At 46.3% G+C, this 15,955-nt stretch overlaps 1 protein-coding gene across 1 annotated transcript in view; it reads left to right on the forward strand.

The window, feature by feature from the left end:
- Lama1 (laminin subunit alpha 1) overlaps nucleotides 1-15,955 on the forward strand; it is a 122,344-nt gene that overhangs the window by 77,503 nt on the left and 28,886 nt on the right. Inside the window, exons 30-39 of the mRNA XM_021217542.1 lie at nucleotides 1,941-2,062; nucleotides 3,417-3,503; nucleotides 3,777-3,970; nucleotides 4,919-5,061; nucleotides 7,078-7,167; nucleotides 8,115-8,226; nucleotides 9,055-9,217; nucleotides 12,909-13,116; nucleotides 13,298-13,414; nucleotides 13,533-13,696. Of these exons, the coding sequence (XP_021073201.1) occupies nucleotides 1,941-2,062; nucleotides 3,417-3,503; nucleotides 3,777-3,970; nucleotides 4,919-5,061; nucleotides 7,078-7,167; nucleotides 8,115-8,226; nucleotides 9,055-9,217; nucleotides 12,909-13,116; nucleotides 13,298-13,414; nucleotides 13,533-13,696 (1,400 nt within the window). The remainder of the gene's footprint in view (nucleotides 1-1,940; nucleotides 2,063-3,416; nucleotides 3,504-3,776; nucleotides 3,971-4,918; nucleotides 5,062-7,077; nucleotides 7,168-8,114; nucleotides 8,227-9,054; nucleotides 9,218-12,908; nucleotides 13,117-13,297; nucleotides 13,415-13,532; nucleotides 13,697-15,955) is intronic.

The raw sequence follows: 15,955 nt of genomic DNA on the forward strand, positions 1-15,955 counted from the left end.
AAAAAAAAAAAAAAAAAAAAAAAGGAGAAGGCTAGGGACCAGACAGGTCCTCCAGGAGGTCCTTGCTGCCATCTCTACCTAGAAGGCTTGGGAACCTCCTCACATCACTGGGGCACTGGCAAGTGTTGTTCTGAGTCTCCATGAGCAACTATGTCTCTTCAACTCTACTCCTCAGGAGCAGGGCTCTTGTCATTCTCTAGAATGACAGCCATCAGGAGGCTAGAANCCACTGTCTGTTAGGGGACTTGACATTCCCTGGAGAACACCTAGAGCTGTCCCTGTCCTGTCTCATCTTCTAGTACTTGGTCCTTGCCTCTGACACGCTATGTCAGCGAAACAGTATTTATTGCAGTTTACTTTTTAAGGGATCACAGAGACCCCCGCTGAAGGGAGACCCATTACGAGGCCAAGTGGATCCTAACAAAAACCTATCTTTTTCCCTTGAAATGGGAATAAAATTTTAAAACAAAAATGGTCAAGTATTTTCTAGTTCGAGAGTCTCTAAATGTAGTTTTGAAATATTTCTTGCTCTGTTATTTCTTGCTGTTAAGGGGGAAAGGCAGAGCAAGGGTGACTTTCCCTCTCTGGGACTCTGGCTTTGGTGCCTCCCCTCTTCAGCTGTGCCATATAGGGCACTGTGTGCACAGGGGTGGAGCAAAGATGGCACAGCGCAGTTTTAAATAGAATCAGTCATAAAAATTGCTTGCACTTTGAGCTTAAGCATGCATTTATATACTCTTTTCTTTATCAATCATTTTATTTATTTACATTTCAAATGATATCCCCCTTCAAGGTTACCCCTCCACCAATCCCCTATCCCATCCCCCTTTCCCCATCCCCTTTGCCTCTATGACCATGCTCCTCCATCCACTAGGCCACTCCCACCTCACCCCTCGAGCATTCCCCTATACTGGGGCATCAAGCCTCCCTCCCCTCCCATTGATGTCAGATAAGGCCATCCTCTGCTACCTATGTATCTGGAGTCCAGGTTCCCTCCATGTATTGGTTGGTGGTTTAGTCCCTGGGAGCTCTGAGTGGTCCAGTTAGTGATTTTTCTTTTGATTTTGGATTTTTGGTTTTTTTGGTTTTGTTTGTTTGTTTATTTTGTAGTAAGGTCTCTGGTTCAACTAATAACATCATATTTTAATTGATGTTAATTGATGTTTATTTGGTTGTTAAAAGAATTTGCCCCGAGTGTCCTCCCTCCATAAGTCATTGGCTCATTCTCTTCAGCCACCGCAGCTGCCTGTGTTTGAATACAAATCATGAATTAGTTACTTCTCTGTTACTGTGAGGTAATAAAAGGGAGATTTTATTTTTTTCTTGAGTTTTGGTTCCAGAGCGGGGAGTCCTTATAGCAAAGCAGTCGTAGCAGCCAGAGCAGGAAGCTCAGAGACAGGTCACACGTCGCCCACACACAGGAAGCAGAGAGTGAACTGGAAATGGGGCGAGGCCTTAAACTCTCAGAAGGTCAGCCCCAGTGGCTCGCTTCCTCCTGCATGGCTCCATGTTCTCTAAGTTCTCCTCATACAGCAGCGCCAATTGGAGACCAAACACCCAAATACAGAAGATGCTTCTCACTTAAATCACATCAAGGCCTAGCTGGCATGTGGGTACACTGTTGGGTCTCTATCTACTTTAGATCTGCATTTCAGGGATCTGAGTCCTGACTGCTTTGGGGTGCCGGGCCTGCACTCCTTCCGTAGATCTTATTGGCAGTTTCTAGGCTATATGACTTGATATAGTCTTAGAGTGAATAAAGGTCACAGATCTGGAAAAGCTTCCAGAGCCCTAGGGAATATGAAGAGAAATGCCCCATCTTCCCTAAGAATTAAAGGTCATCTCGCTGATAGGAAACATGGTTGGTTATAGAATGGTCACCTGGTAACGTCCGTGTCTAACCGTTTCCATTGTTCCTCCTTTGAAATGTGGGGCTTCAGAGCTGCAGGCACCACACATCCGGGGACCACTGTGAGCTGTGTGCTCCTGGCTACTACGGGAAGGTGATTGGGCTGCCTGGAGACTGTACCCCGTGCACCTGTCCTCATCACCCCCCTTCCAGGTAAGCCTGGGCTGAGGCAGCAGGACACAGCAGCTCTATCCACTTATGGGGGGACTCTGACTGCTCCCTGTTAGTGCCGTCCCTGTAGGGAGATGCTAAGCACATGCTAAGAGGAAGCGTGTAGTCTCGGGCTTTTTGAATAGGATTGTATTGGTATGGAGGGTTAGAATGGAGCCAAGTGTACAAATAGGCCTTTGGGATTTTTTTTTTTTTCAAGGCAAATTGTAGCTCTCAGCTATGAGGTTCAGTTCCTTTCGATAGAAGGGAATAGGGTTGTGTATGCATATGCCTAGGATGAAACACACAAGCCCTGAGAAAAGATACATGATGTGACTCTGTCAGTCAATAACTTATTTGGGGGCCATTGTACTGCCTATACTATTGACTAGACAATGTTGGCACCATTCTGGAAAAAAAAAAAAATTCTGTATGTGTATTCCCCATCTGTGGACAGTGGTTACGTGCACTCAGAGACGTGCATACAAGCCTGTTTCACTGTTTGCTTTCCATATTTCCACGCGGTTTGGATAATGACTTTGTTTCTTCCATCAAGAAAGGTTAAGCATCTCCCTAACCCTTAGTGGTTACCCAGGAGGTACCAGAATGAACAACTTGGAGTGGACCCGGATCGTTTGGTTTATGTCTTATGCATTTGTGTTTCCTTGATGCCTTGTCATTTAAGGAGAGAGATGTTAGAGGTAGTGCAGGGCTGGGAACTCTTGCTGTGGGCATCCAGCTTTCTCCCCTGCCAAGGAACCAGACCAGATTCCCTGCTAGGTTTGGGTGAGGTTTCAGTAGCTGGCAGGTACCCACTCCCGCCTGCAGGTGGCGCAGGACAAGAACCAGCCAAGTGGCTGTGTCAGGTTCCTTCTGCTGGTCTGTGAATGGCTGCCCAGCCTGCCACTCATTCCCCCAGAGCTCAGCTTCTCTGCGCCTGGTCCTCTCTGCTCATTGCCAGAGCCTGTGGAGCTGTGATGACCAGCGAGATGCGGTCTTTCCATTTCCCACACTTTATCGATTCTGCCATGAGCTAATAAATACGGGAGCCTCCTCTGAGAATAAGGTGCCTTTTCACTAGGAAAGCTGTCTTGGTTAGCTAGCTATAATCCAGGAGACTGATCTATGTAGTACTCCCCCAATGCCACCTTGCAACAAGGGCCTCTTCCAACACTGGAGATAAGAGATTTGTGTCCATGATCCTGCACGCACGTTCCTTTTGTTCTATAGATTTAAGCTCTAGCTCATCTAGCCATGAAATGTGACGTTTTGAACAGTGAGAATGAATAAATATTTAAGAAAGATTTGAAGCCAATATCTGAAACTTTCTGGAAAAAAAAATTTTTTTTTCTTTTAGTTTCAGCCCTACTTGTGTTGTGGAGGGTGACAGTGATTTCCGGTGCAATGCCTGCCTCCCCGGCTATGAAGGACAGTACTGTGAAAGGTATGCTGCTGGCTGGCCTGTCACAAGGAGTCAGATAGGGACGCTTGCTCCTTTTATAGCATATGGTGCATGCTTATGATAGCAATCTGGGAGTCACTACAAATGTGTGTGTTTGTACAGATGAGGGACCACCTTGCTATCCCATAGCGAGGTCTCCTAATGTGAGTGTGTGCTCTGCAGTTCCTTTGGCAAAAATAGGTGATTGCCCCTGGGCAGAGCTGGTGTGTGTGCCTGGTTGGAAAGACAGCTCTGTCCTATGCCTCTTTTCTGTAGGTGCTCTGCAGGCTATCATGGTAACCCGCGAGCAGCAGGTGGCAGCTGCCGGAAGTGTGATTGCAACCCTCAAGGCTCTGTCCACAGTGACTGTGACCGTGCATCCGGGCAGTGTGTCTGCAAGCCAGGAGCTACAGGGCTCCGCTGTGAGGAATGCCTGCCGAGATACATCCTGATGGAGAGCGACTGTGTTTGTAGGTGATTCTCCTGTGTGTGTGCCTAAAGCTGGGTTTTCCTCACTGAAGAGGGACCTGGCTACAGCACCCACGGGGTCGGTGGAATACCACACATTACACTATAACTTGAAGTTTTGTTACATTTCCTGAACACATATTGCCGTTAAACCTACTGAATTGAACCTTTAGTTGTGCATGAATAAGCCAAGACACTTTTGACTGTGGTAGTCTCTTGAGATATAGCCCAGGCTGGCTTCGAACATCACAGTTCTGCCTCAATTTCCCAAGTACTGACTGCGATTAAAGGCACCCAGCTACTAATCTTGACTGCATCATTTAGCAGTGTCAATTGTTCCTTTCCCGAAACCAAGGATCAGTCAGACTGGAAGAGAACACCCCTGTGGGGTTGTCATTTGTATTGCCCAAATCTCAGGCCTCTTTAGTTTCCTCCAGTTCTGATGGATGTCTCTGTCAAGGGCAAGACAAGGTCCCCCTGGGAAGTCTTAGTGGGCCATTGGAATGCTATCTCCGTGATACGCGGTGGAAAAGGTTTTCTCTTTTGTTTCTGTGTTTGTGATCAGTAAATAACTCCCACTCTGTTCTCCACTGCCCTCTGTCCTTGCAGAGGAAGTCCTGGAACACCCAGACTGTGGAGACAAGGCTAGAGGGGAACTGCAGACTCTTGTAACCAGTCCCAATTAAGAGGAATGAAGAGTCAAGTGGGAGGGAGGAGTGCTGACCCCTGGGCTCCCTGTCCTTTCTTTGTGACCCTGAGGGTGTGACTTTGGGGGGGGGATCGGTCACCTGGCTGAGAATTGCAGCTCCCCCCATGGCAAGAATGTGAATGAGATTTGTAGGATTCATGGGGCCCCGAGTGTGCGTTCTCCTTCCAATACCATGGCTTGTGTAGCTCAGGGATCAAAGCCTATTGTGTTAGCTTTGTTTTCTCCCTGTGTTCTCTTCAAGCCTGTGATGATGAGTGTGTGGGTCCTTTGCTGAACGACCTGGATTCTGTTGGTGATGCCATTCTGTCTCTGAACCTCACGGGCGTTTCCCCTGCTCCCTACGGAATCCTGGAAAGTCTGGAAAATACAACTAAATATTTCCAGGTTGGTGCTAGGGGATATAGAGATGGTGGATAGGAACAGCTGTCACTGAAGGAGAAGGAGTGTGGGGGAGTTATTTTCTCCCCAACCTTTCAGTCCCCCATGTGGCCAGTAACAGTGACCTTAACCCACACTTCGCTTGACTTTCTGGGAGCTCTAATGGAGTTGCTGCTCAGAAACATATTTGGGTATTCTACTCGCGGATTTTGTCCCACCTTCTGGAATTAGGTGGCACCGCCTGCCCCGACAGACCTCTGGGTATTTGAAAAAGCTGTGCCAAGCACAAATACTAGAAATAAACCTCGGCCATGTCTGCTTCAGTGTTGGTTTATGCCAAAGATGAACCATTTTCTGATACATGTTGTTATTTTTAATTAGAGTTCCAGGACACAAAAAAATAGTCTTCCTCCTCGGCTGACTATGAAAGTCTCCGAGGGTCAATCCTTGGTGTATATTTTACCAAAAGATCTGGTCAAAAAAAAAAAAAAAAAAAGCAAGAAAAGTTAAGAAATTGACTCAGAGACAACACTCTCCTCTGGAATGCTAATTCTGATTGGAAAAATGTTGCTAAATTATATTTTTTACCTCCACATTATAATTTAAAATAATCTATTCACTGTGTCATGAAGTAAGACGGATGATCATTACTAAGTACTAGTTTATAGATAGAAGCTTTCCCCTTAGTGTGTGCTCACTCCCTCACACCCACACCCACACATTCACTCGCACACTTACACAGGCACTCACACACTCACATGCACACATGCACTCAAACACACACTCACGTACTCACAGATGCACACTCACATGAACTCACATATGCACTCACTCAGGCGCTCACACACACACACACACACACATACACTCACACACACTCACACATGCACACTCACACTCACATGAAGTCACATAGTCATACAGGCACTCACAGACTCACACATGCACACACACACTCACACTCATCCACTCACATATACTTATACGTGCTCACATATCACACACTCACACACAACACTTAGGCTCACACTCACAGACTCATACTCACACACTGGTACTGGGGAGGAGCTGATAAGCCCTAGCAAATATTTTTATATTACTTTGTATTACATAGCCAAATGTGTTTCTGAAAGATGGGGGGGGGGGCGTCTACGTTCATTTAGAAAATTCTACAAAAGACAGGATGGAAGAGATATTTCAATTCCTAGTCCAACCATCATACATCCAGACAATAAGTGGTATGCTCTGCCAGTTAGGTCACAGGGATATAGCTGTGTTCTGAATTTATCAGGTAACTAAGTAGTTGACTCAGATCTTAACTAAGCCTGACTGGTTTGTTCTAATGTAATCTACCCACTGATCCTTTAACAGTGCTTTGCATTTGTATCCAAAGCTCTTTGGAGGGTAGGAATCTGAACAGAATTGTTTCTATTTTTTAACCAACAGAGGGAAATTGGGCAATGTACCTACACCCTTCCTAACTAGCAATGTAACTGCTCTAGAGCACTGTGGAAGGTTTTAGGCAGACAAGAAAAGAGGTTAGAAGGTTGGAATGGATTAAGCACTTAATTATAAACCATTGTGATGGCTTCTTATTGGATACATTTTAACTTTAGCCTGGTAAGCACTCCTTTATGTTTTGACAATTGTCATTAAGAGTTTACAACTTTGATAGTCAAATAAAGCTGTATTTGGTCTACAAAGATGCCACCTGTCTCAGGTTCCACTTAAGAGACCAGAGTTTGAATTTATGTCCCTGTAGGAGCCACACAGAAGGCAGCACCATGGAGGGACGTTGACGTAATTGAAGGCTGATGGTGACCCAACACGAGTCCTTTTCTTTTAAGTAACTCTTAAAAGAAATTGGGATGTCTTTCCGCATACCAAAAAAACAAAAAACAAACAAACAAACAAAAAAAGCAATTAGCCCATGACTCTCTGAAGAATGGAATACTTTAAATGTGACACGGTTGGTGGTATAATTGCTTTAGCCATGTAATATCTGTCTTTTGTTTTTCCTAGAGGTATTTATTAAAGGAAAATGCCAAGAAGATTCGGGCGGAGATCCAGCTTGAAGGGATTGCAGAGCAAACGGAAAATCTGCAAAAGGAGGTGTGTTCTCTCCACAAAGATCCGGCTCCAGTCAGCCTGTCAGCACAGCCCCTGGGAGCCATTGGGTCCCACCTGGCAGGTTCTAGAGGTTCTGATTAGCGGGACACCAGACACATATCAAGAGACCGTTCTAACCCCAGCTTCCCTGCTGCAGTAGGAAAAGGCTCCTGATTGGTCACTGTTGTCCCGGGTGCTGAGGAGAAACAGGGTGGTCTACTAGCTGCTCACCTTCTCTTACCCCAAGTGATGCTACAAGATAACTGAGCCATCCCCCTTTTCCTAAGTTGAGTCTGTCATGGAGTTTGTGAGAATCCTGGGCCGCCTGTTGAACACCATCCTGCTTCCTTCAACTTCCCAAGCAAAGGAGTCAGTGTGGAATGCGCTCAGGAGTCATTTGTCTTGCCATTCAGTGACTCCAATTGGATGCTAATGTGGATAGAGGGCTTTCACCATATGGTGGGGCTTTGAGACCTGTACCTCATGACCCCTTTTAGGGGTCAAACGACGCTTTCACAGGGGTCACCTAAGACCGTCAGAAAACACAGATATTTACATTGGAGTTTGTAACAGCTACAAGATTACAGTTATGAAGTAGCAACAAAAGTAACTTTATGGTTTTGGGGGGGTCACCTCAATGTGAGAAAATGTATTTTAAAGGGGTGCAGCATCAGGAAGGTTGCGAACCACTGCAATAGGAATGGAGGAAGCATCTTGTATGCTGGCCATTTAGATTGTTTATAAAAGTAAAACATCTCTTCTCATGGTGCACGTGTCTAAAGTGATACCCACCTAGTCAAAATTTGAGCCCAGAAATATTAACCTTGGTTCAAGATAGCATATATTGTTAGTCCTGGATCTATTTTGTTGCTTAAAAGAGGCAACAGCTGGAGTTCAGAAGCGTGAGTGACACTCGAGTAGTTAACCCCAAGTCCTTCCGGTCTGCTCAGCTCACCAGAGTGTTAGCACGTCGTCAGAAGGTGAACGCCGAAATGGAGCGAACTTCCAATGGGACTCAAGCCCTGGCCACCTTCATTGAGCAGCTGCATGCAAACATCAAAGGTAGCGTGGGCAGACACTCCACTGGGGACTTACGGTCACAGATAGTCAGAGTCATGGTCACCATGTGATGTGTGTGAACAGTACGGGACTGGGCCTCCTAGGGCTAAGGGACTGGAACACCCAATAGGACAAGAAGTGTTCAGGCCCCCCCGGCTTCCGCAGGGTGCTTCCAGTTTTCTATTCTATATTATGCCTGACACTTGGATCCATCTCTCCAACCCCTCTCCACCAAAGTTGAAATGCCTACTTACCCACAAGAAAGCTGACAGGATTGGGGCTCCTGCTTGGTGCCAACCACCCTCTCTCAGAGTACCTTCTGCTGCTCTCTTACGCCGTCTAGCACGCCGTTGTCAGTTTCTTGGCTACTAGAAAATATCCATGCTGTTCACTCAGAACGATGATGTGAAGCTGACAAGGCACCGAAGGCAGTGCCAACGAGATTTATGGGGCATGAGTAGGAGAAGGACCAGAACAAGAAAGGGCTCAGTGAAAGAGTGGTGCCGGGTTGGTACTGCTTTATACAGGAGTATATTGCTGCAAAGTCCATGTCTGCCCAGGCACAGGGCGACATGGTAGTGAACACAGAGCCAGCCCTTATGGGTTTGTGGCTGTAGAGGAACACAACCGTTAAATACTCCAGGAATCCCCGGTCCCGGGGAGTTAGGCTTGTTAGGAGATATCCGAGAACACTGGGGTGCACAGGGTGCTTAGAGGTCCAATCCAGCCTAGATGTTCAGAGCTGTTCTCACCAAAAAAAACATCCCGCACGCTTCCATTCACCACTGTCTACCCAGAAGAGACTTACTCGGTGATGAATCTTCTTCGCAGAGATCACAGAAAAGGTGGCAATGTTGAATCAGACGGCGCGTAAGGATTTCCAGCCACCCGTGTCTGCCCTTCAGAGCATGCACCAGAACATCTCGTCTCTGCTGGGACTTATCAAGAAGAGGAATTTCACAGAGATGCAGGAGAATGCTACCCTTGAGCTCAAGTAAGTCCCGCCGTGTTGTCGAAACACCATCAGTGAGAACCAGGTATCTGGATGCTGGGAGCAGGGGGAAGTGATGGAGAAAAGGGATGACGGAGAGTTAACATTGCCAGAGAGGAGAGAGGCCGGTGGCCAGGAAAGGAGGAGAGGGGCACCTGCCCTCCAAATATAGAAACCTAGTAAGTGAAATCAGTGCCATCCATCACTGGTCCTGTGCAGTAGGCCCTTTGGGACTCTAGATTATTTTTTCCGTACTACGCACTAAAGAGCCCGGTGAACTGTTACTGTATAGATCAAGGACAAAGTAATCTGTCAAGAAAGGGATAGAGTAAGATACCAGATCATAAGCTGGACACTGTCCGAGACCCTGAACTTGGTCATACAAGCCCTCATGAACCCTCGTGTGTGACCCCGGAGAATGGTGTACACGGACTGGGGTACTTGTGTCTTCCTTCCTAGGCCTTTTCTAGTTTTTTTTCCTCACACAGTTATTAGCTGGCATTGGCTTTCTGTCAGGAAGTTTCAGGATTGTTTTCATCACTTACCCAAGACTCCCTAAAGCTCTGCTCTTCCTGGTAGCATGTGAAGCGTTTGTAAATTTTGTTACTGTGAACTATCATGGGACCAGTGTCTCAGGCAAGCCGTGTTTCTTATTTTTCCATATTGCTATGTTTAATATTTAACATTTATTCTGCAAGTTCTCTTCCTCTTCCTCCTAACCCTCCTCTGCTTCCTACTGCTCCTACCTTCCCACTCCCTCCCCTTCTCCTTTTTCCTCTCTCCCCCCCTCCTTCTTCTCAGCACCCTTCTTTCCTCTTTTCTCTTCTACTCTGAGACAGGGTCTCACTTCGGATCACTGCTGGCCTAAAACTTAAAATTTTCCTGCCTCATCCTCCTAAAAGCTGGGATTACAGTCTGAGCTCCTCCAAGAAGATTATGTGCCCCCTTTTCTGTATGTCGGGGTATTATTGCCTTACCAGAGTAGACAGTGGAGCTAGATCACTTCATCATCCCCACTTTGGGGACGCCTAAGGCTTGTTTGCGGATTAGTTCCACAAGCATGTTAATATAAAGCACCACATGCTTTCCCTGAAACACACATAGCACGGTCACATCTCCTTTTGTTCTTGAACACATTTTTTTTTTTTTGGGGGGGGGGGACCGGCGTGGCTTTGAGTAACTGGAACTTAAAAGGAAAGGCTTGTGTTTAGATAGGGTTTGGAACAAGGTCTCGTGGTTACTTGGGTCAATGAATCTGGGGAGGCCCTGGGAAAACTGAACTGGGTGTTATAAAGTAGCAAGATGCTAGAGCGGGTACCAAGGACACAGCATGCCCATCTATGCAGTGAGGATGTTGGCTTCCCCACATAGGACAGAATTTATGCCTCTGAAGGAGCTTATTAAGCATACAGATTCCCAGGCTGGCAGTCTTGAGATTCAGTCATCCTGCAGTACGCCCCCTTTCTCATAGCTCCCCGCAACTGCCAGTTCCTTTGTTCACTCAACAGAAAGAATTGAGCCCCAGATGCAAACATGGTGTCTGGAGTTGGCAACACCCAGAGAAATAGTAGAGTCTTTGTGCCCACCAGAACCTCTAGACCACTTAGGAAAAGTTCACTTTTGAGTATACATTTGATGTCAGACATGGAAAATAGCGCCATCCCCTCTCTGCCTGCCCTGTCCCCTGACCTCCCCACTGGCTGGGTCCTCTGGGGCAGCCTCCTGTATTACTGTGGCTCTCTTTCTGTTTGGAATAAAGCTGTAAGTCACAATCTATATTTCTTTCTTCCATCTATATGATGAAGGGCACTTTTATTTTAAATAGCAGGGAGAGTTCAAAGTGTATTCTCCAGCCACCCACTATCTAGTTTCCATAGATAATCCCTCTCCCAGTGTCATGAATTATTTATCATCATTTTACCAGTTTATAATCATTGTAAAATTCCTGGTTGGTGCCCGAGTCTGGGTAAACAGTTTTGGTACCTATACCATTCATTTCCATGCTATGTCAGGAGCTCACTGCAACTCCTGGACCTTGACGTGTAATTGACTTTATGGCCAAGATTCCTTAAGGATGTGCAGCCAGAAGAGAAATGAGATGGGAGGAGTCTGTGAGGATGTGTTGGAAGGAATGCACGGGAGGTACCCTACACCCGCTTCCCCAGTAGGGGACATGCAGTGCAGGTGATATACCTGCCAGGGGAAGCCATTAGAAATTCAGTAGCCTCAGCTTTACTGGGTGCTGGTCATCCATTACACTCATCTGAATGCCATACTCCCGGCAGGAACTCAGTGCTTGTTCTAAGTCACCTGGCCTGCACAGTGGAGCCACTCACCGTCTTATCAGTCGGAGGAGTGTACTGATACTTATAGCCTTGCCCACTGGCCTTTTGGTTTTTGCTTTCTTTTTTCTTTTTATTTATTTTTTATTAGATATTTTCTTTATTTACATTTCAAATGTTATCCCCTTTCCTAGTTTCCTCTCCAAAAACACCCTATCCCCTTCCCCTGTCCCTCCCCCTAACCCTCCCACTCCCATTCCTGGTCTTGGCATTCCCTTATACTGGGGCATAGAACCTTCACAGGAACTAGGGCCTCTCCTCCCATTGATGACCGACTAGACCATCCTCTGCTACATATGCAGCTAGAGCCATGAGTCTCATCATGTGTTTTCTTTGATTGGTGGTTTAGTCCCAGGGAGCTCTGGGGGAACTGGTTAGTTCATATTGTTGGTCCTCCTATGGGGCTGCAAACCCCTTCAGCTCCTTGGGTACTTTCTCTAGCTCCTTCATTGGGGACCGTGTGCTCCATCCAATAGATGGCTGTGAGCATCCACTTCTGTATTTGCCAGACACTGGCAGAGCCTCTCAAGAGACAGCTTTCTCGGGCTCTTGTTGGCATCTGCCATAGTGCCTGGGTTTGGTGGTTGTTTATGGGATGGATGGGGGGGGGGCAGTCTCTGGATGGTCACTCCTTCAGTCTCTGCTCCACACTCTGTCTCTATAATTCCTTCCATGGGTATTTTGTTCCCCCTTCTAAGAAGGATCCAAGTATCCACACTTTTTTCTTTCTTCTTCTTGAGTTTCTTGTGTTTTGCAAATTGTATCTTGGATATTCTGAGCTTCTGGCCTACTATCCATTTATCAGTGAATGCATATCATGTGTGTTCTTTTGTGACTGGATTACCTCACTTAGGATGATATCCTCCAGATCCATCCATTTGCCTATGAATTTCATAAATTGATTGTTTTTAATAGCTGTGTAGTACTCCATTGTGTAAATGTACCACATTTTCTGTATCCATTCCTCTGTTGAGGAACAAACATCCTTAATCATCAGNGAAATGCAAATCAAAACAACCCTGAGATTCCACCTCACACCAGTCAGAATGGCTAAGATCAAAAACTCAGGTAACAGCAGGTGCTGGTGAGGATGTGGAGAAAGAGGAACACTCCTCCATTGCTGGTGGGACTGCACTCTGGTACAACCATCCTAGAAATCAGTTTGGCGGTTCCTCAGAAAATTGGACATAGTGCTACCGGAAGATCCAGCAGTACCACTCCTGAGCATATACCCAGAAGATGCTCCAACATGTAATAAGGACACATGCTCCACTATGTTCATAGCAGCCTTATTTATAATAGCCAAACTTTGTTTTTATTTACTTTCTAAGGGAATTATTTCTATTCATCAGGGCTGCTAAAGACTTATTGTCACGGATTCAGAAAAGGTTTCAGAAGCCTCAGGAAAAGTTGAAGGCATTGAAGGAAGCCAGCAGCCTCCTTTCCAACCACAGTGAGGAACTGCAGGCTGCAGAGGAGCTCCTCAGGGAAGCTGGGAGCAAGACCCAGGAGAGCAACCTCCTGCTGCTCCTCGTCAAGGCCAACCTGAAAGAATTCCGGGTGAGTCTCAGTGTCTCCTTCTCAGGTAGGAGTTAGAACTGCACAGGTCTGTTTGTAGATAACACCAACTTTAGCTCCGGACAAAGTGAGCCTGGCTACCGGCTTCAGGTGGTGCTCCGAGCCAAAATCGGGTGCTGACTTGCTTTCATGATCTATCCTCAATCGGCGATTTTTGATGCAGGAGAAAAAGCTACGAGTTCAAGAAGAACAAAACGTGACCTCAGAGCTCATTGCCAAGGGTAGAGAATGGGTGGACACTGCGGGGACTCATACAGCTGCTGCACAAGACATCCTAACAGTAAGTTCCTATGTGGACAGCCCTTGCCATTGCCAGAGCAGCCACAGACCTCGCCAATGGATACGTGCACACTCGTAGCTAAGTAGTCACGTGTGTCCGTTGTAATCTCTCCACGCAGCAGCTGGAACATCACCGAGATGAGCTCCTTCTGTGGGCCAGCAAAATCAGGAGCCACGTAGATGACCTCGTCATGCAGATGTCCAAACGAAGAGCCCGTGACCTGGTCCACCGGGCAGAGCAGCATGCCTCTGGGCTGCAGAGTAGGACGGGAGCTTTGGACAGGTAAGGCTGCAGCACAGTTTCCATAACCCGGGAAGCGTTTGCTGACCCTCAATCCCAAGGGTGAGGGTGGCCATTTTTGGTTCGTGCCAAATCACTTTTATGCTGGTCTTGCATGCATGCACCTGCATGCACACACTCCTGTGTGCCTGTGCTTGAGTATACACACACACATGTAGATACATGTGTACTTAAGTGGATATGCATGTAAAAGCCCTAGGACAACCTTTGATAGCGATCCTCAGGTACGGTGCACAAATTTTAAAACAGTCTCTTACTGTCCAGGAATTCACCATGTAAGCTAGGCTGGCTGGCTAGAGAGCCCTGTCTGTCTGTCATAGGCTAGGCTGGCTGGCTAGAGAGCCCTGTGTGTCAGACATAGGTTAGGCTACCTGGCTAGAGACCCCTGCCTGTCGTAGACTAGGCTAGCTGGCTTGAGAGCCCTGTCTGTCTTAGTCTCCCCAGCACTGGAATGACAAGCCACCATACTTGGATTTTTTTTTTCTTTCCCCACATAGCGTCTGAGGAATAGAAGCAAGATACTTAGGCTTCCCAAGCATGCTTTTTGCTGGCTGCGCCTTCTCTCCTGTGAACCTTTATTCCATCATGTAAAAATGAGACTCTTATTTCACTTGTGTGGCAAGTCAGTTTCCCTCCTGTGGCTGCCAGCTTTCTTTCCCATAGGCATGTATGCATGATGGGAAAAGACAAACAGAATACTACGCTACCATACAAGGCTATCACAGCTTGTGCACACCTATGATGCCCAAGGGCTCTGCACAGGAGTTGTACGAGCATGCTGTGTTCTCTATTGATCTTGTGGTCTTGGAATCCAGGGTTCAAATGGAGGATGTGACACGCACACTCTGCCTGTGGAAGTCTCTTTGCCAGTGCTAAAAGTTATCACATCCAGTCATGTCTGTTGCCTGCTGGTGCAAATGTGTGTGTGTGTGTGTGTGTGTGTGTGTGTGTGTGTGTGTGTGTGCGTGCGTGTGTGTGTGTTACAGTTACCAACCAAGGGCTGAATGTACACCAGGCCATCACTCTAACATTGAACTGTATCCATAATCCTCTTCTTTTTATCGTGAGACAAGGTCTCACTAAACTGCTTAGGCTAGCCTCGAACTCACTGTGTAGCCCAGGCTAGCTCTGAATTTGTGATCCTCCTTATTGAGCATCCTCATCTAGGCTAGCAGGTGGATTTCTTTCTTTAAACTTTGTTATAAAAGAAGGGTGCAAAAAGTTCAAGCGGGGTAGGAACATTTGAAAATGGGAAACTACTCCTCATTGAGAATGCATCATGAGTAGTTTATACGGCCAAAGGGATTTAAAAAAAAAAAAAAAAAAAAAAACCTCGATAGACCATTGAGTAGGAAGGTAGGTACTGGAATGAATGGCTGTGAGTACCATAGCAACCAGTGGCAGAAAGTGGAGGCGGGGCCTTGGCTTCTCTCTATCTTTTCCCATCATTCCTAAAAGAGAGGATACGTGGGCTCCACCCACAGCTAGACTAAAACCTTTATTGTTTAGTATAAGAGTAGTGAAAGCAATTTGAGTATGATGGTTGGATAGTGTTATTTTTAATTTACAAAATAAATAAATAAATAAATAAATCACTGAGTTTCCCAGTCAGATGGCAACAGACAATGATTTCTGGTATCTGGTGGGAGAATTGACCAATTCAATAAAGTTGGAAAGAAAAATGAAGTGATTCTCTCAGCAAGTGAAGATATGTCACATTTCATCATCCTTATAGAGCTAGTGAGATTGCACCCTTGCCAGATGGCAAACTCATAAACCATGGGCCTGCTAGTTAGAATAAAGCTCAACTGAGATATTTTCTGATTCTCCTGCAGGTGGATCTCATCAAATTGGGATATGGCCTTTAGGAGCCACCCCAGCACCCCCTGCATGTGGTCAGAAAGCCTGTTGGAAATTAGCAAGTGGCTTAGCAGAGAGAGAGTATAATCAATAGACACATGCAGGGGTACCCCAACACCAACTGGGAGCTTAAACATGGATCAGAGAGAGGGGAGGACAGTTAGTGGGGATTGGTGGTGTGGCTCTCTATAGGAAATGTCCATCATGGGTCTCAGTGTTAATTAAGAACCTTTCTGAGTAGTGTTGCTGTGACAGGCAGCTTCCCACTCATAACCTATGCGTGTAGAGAGGAAGCCATGGCTTGCTGGTCCTGGATTCTTTTCTAAGAAGAAATAAACTAGAAGATTCTCAGGGTTAGTAGAAATCTACTCTACCCATGAA

Source organism: Mus pahari, chromosome 18 (assembly GCF_900095145.1).
Source record: "Mus pahari chromosome 18, PAHARI_EIJ_v1.1, whole genome shotgun sequence".
NCBI classification, from domain to species: Eukaryota; Metazoa; Chordata; class Mammalia; order Rodentia; family Muridae; genus Mus; species Mus pahari.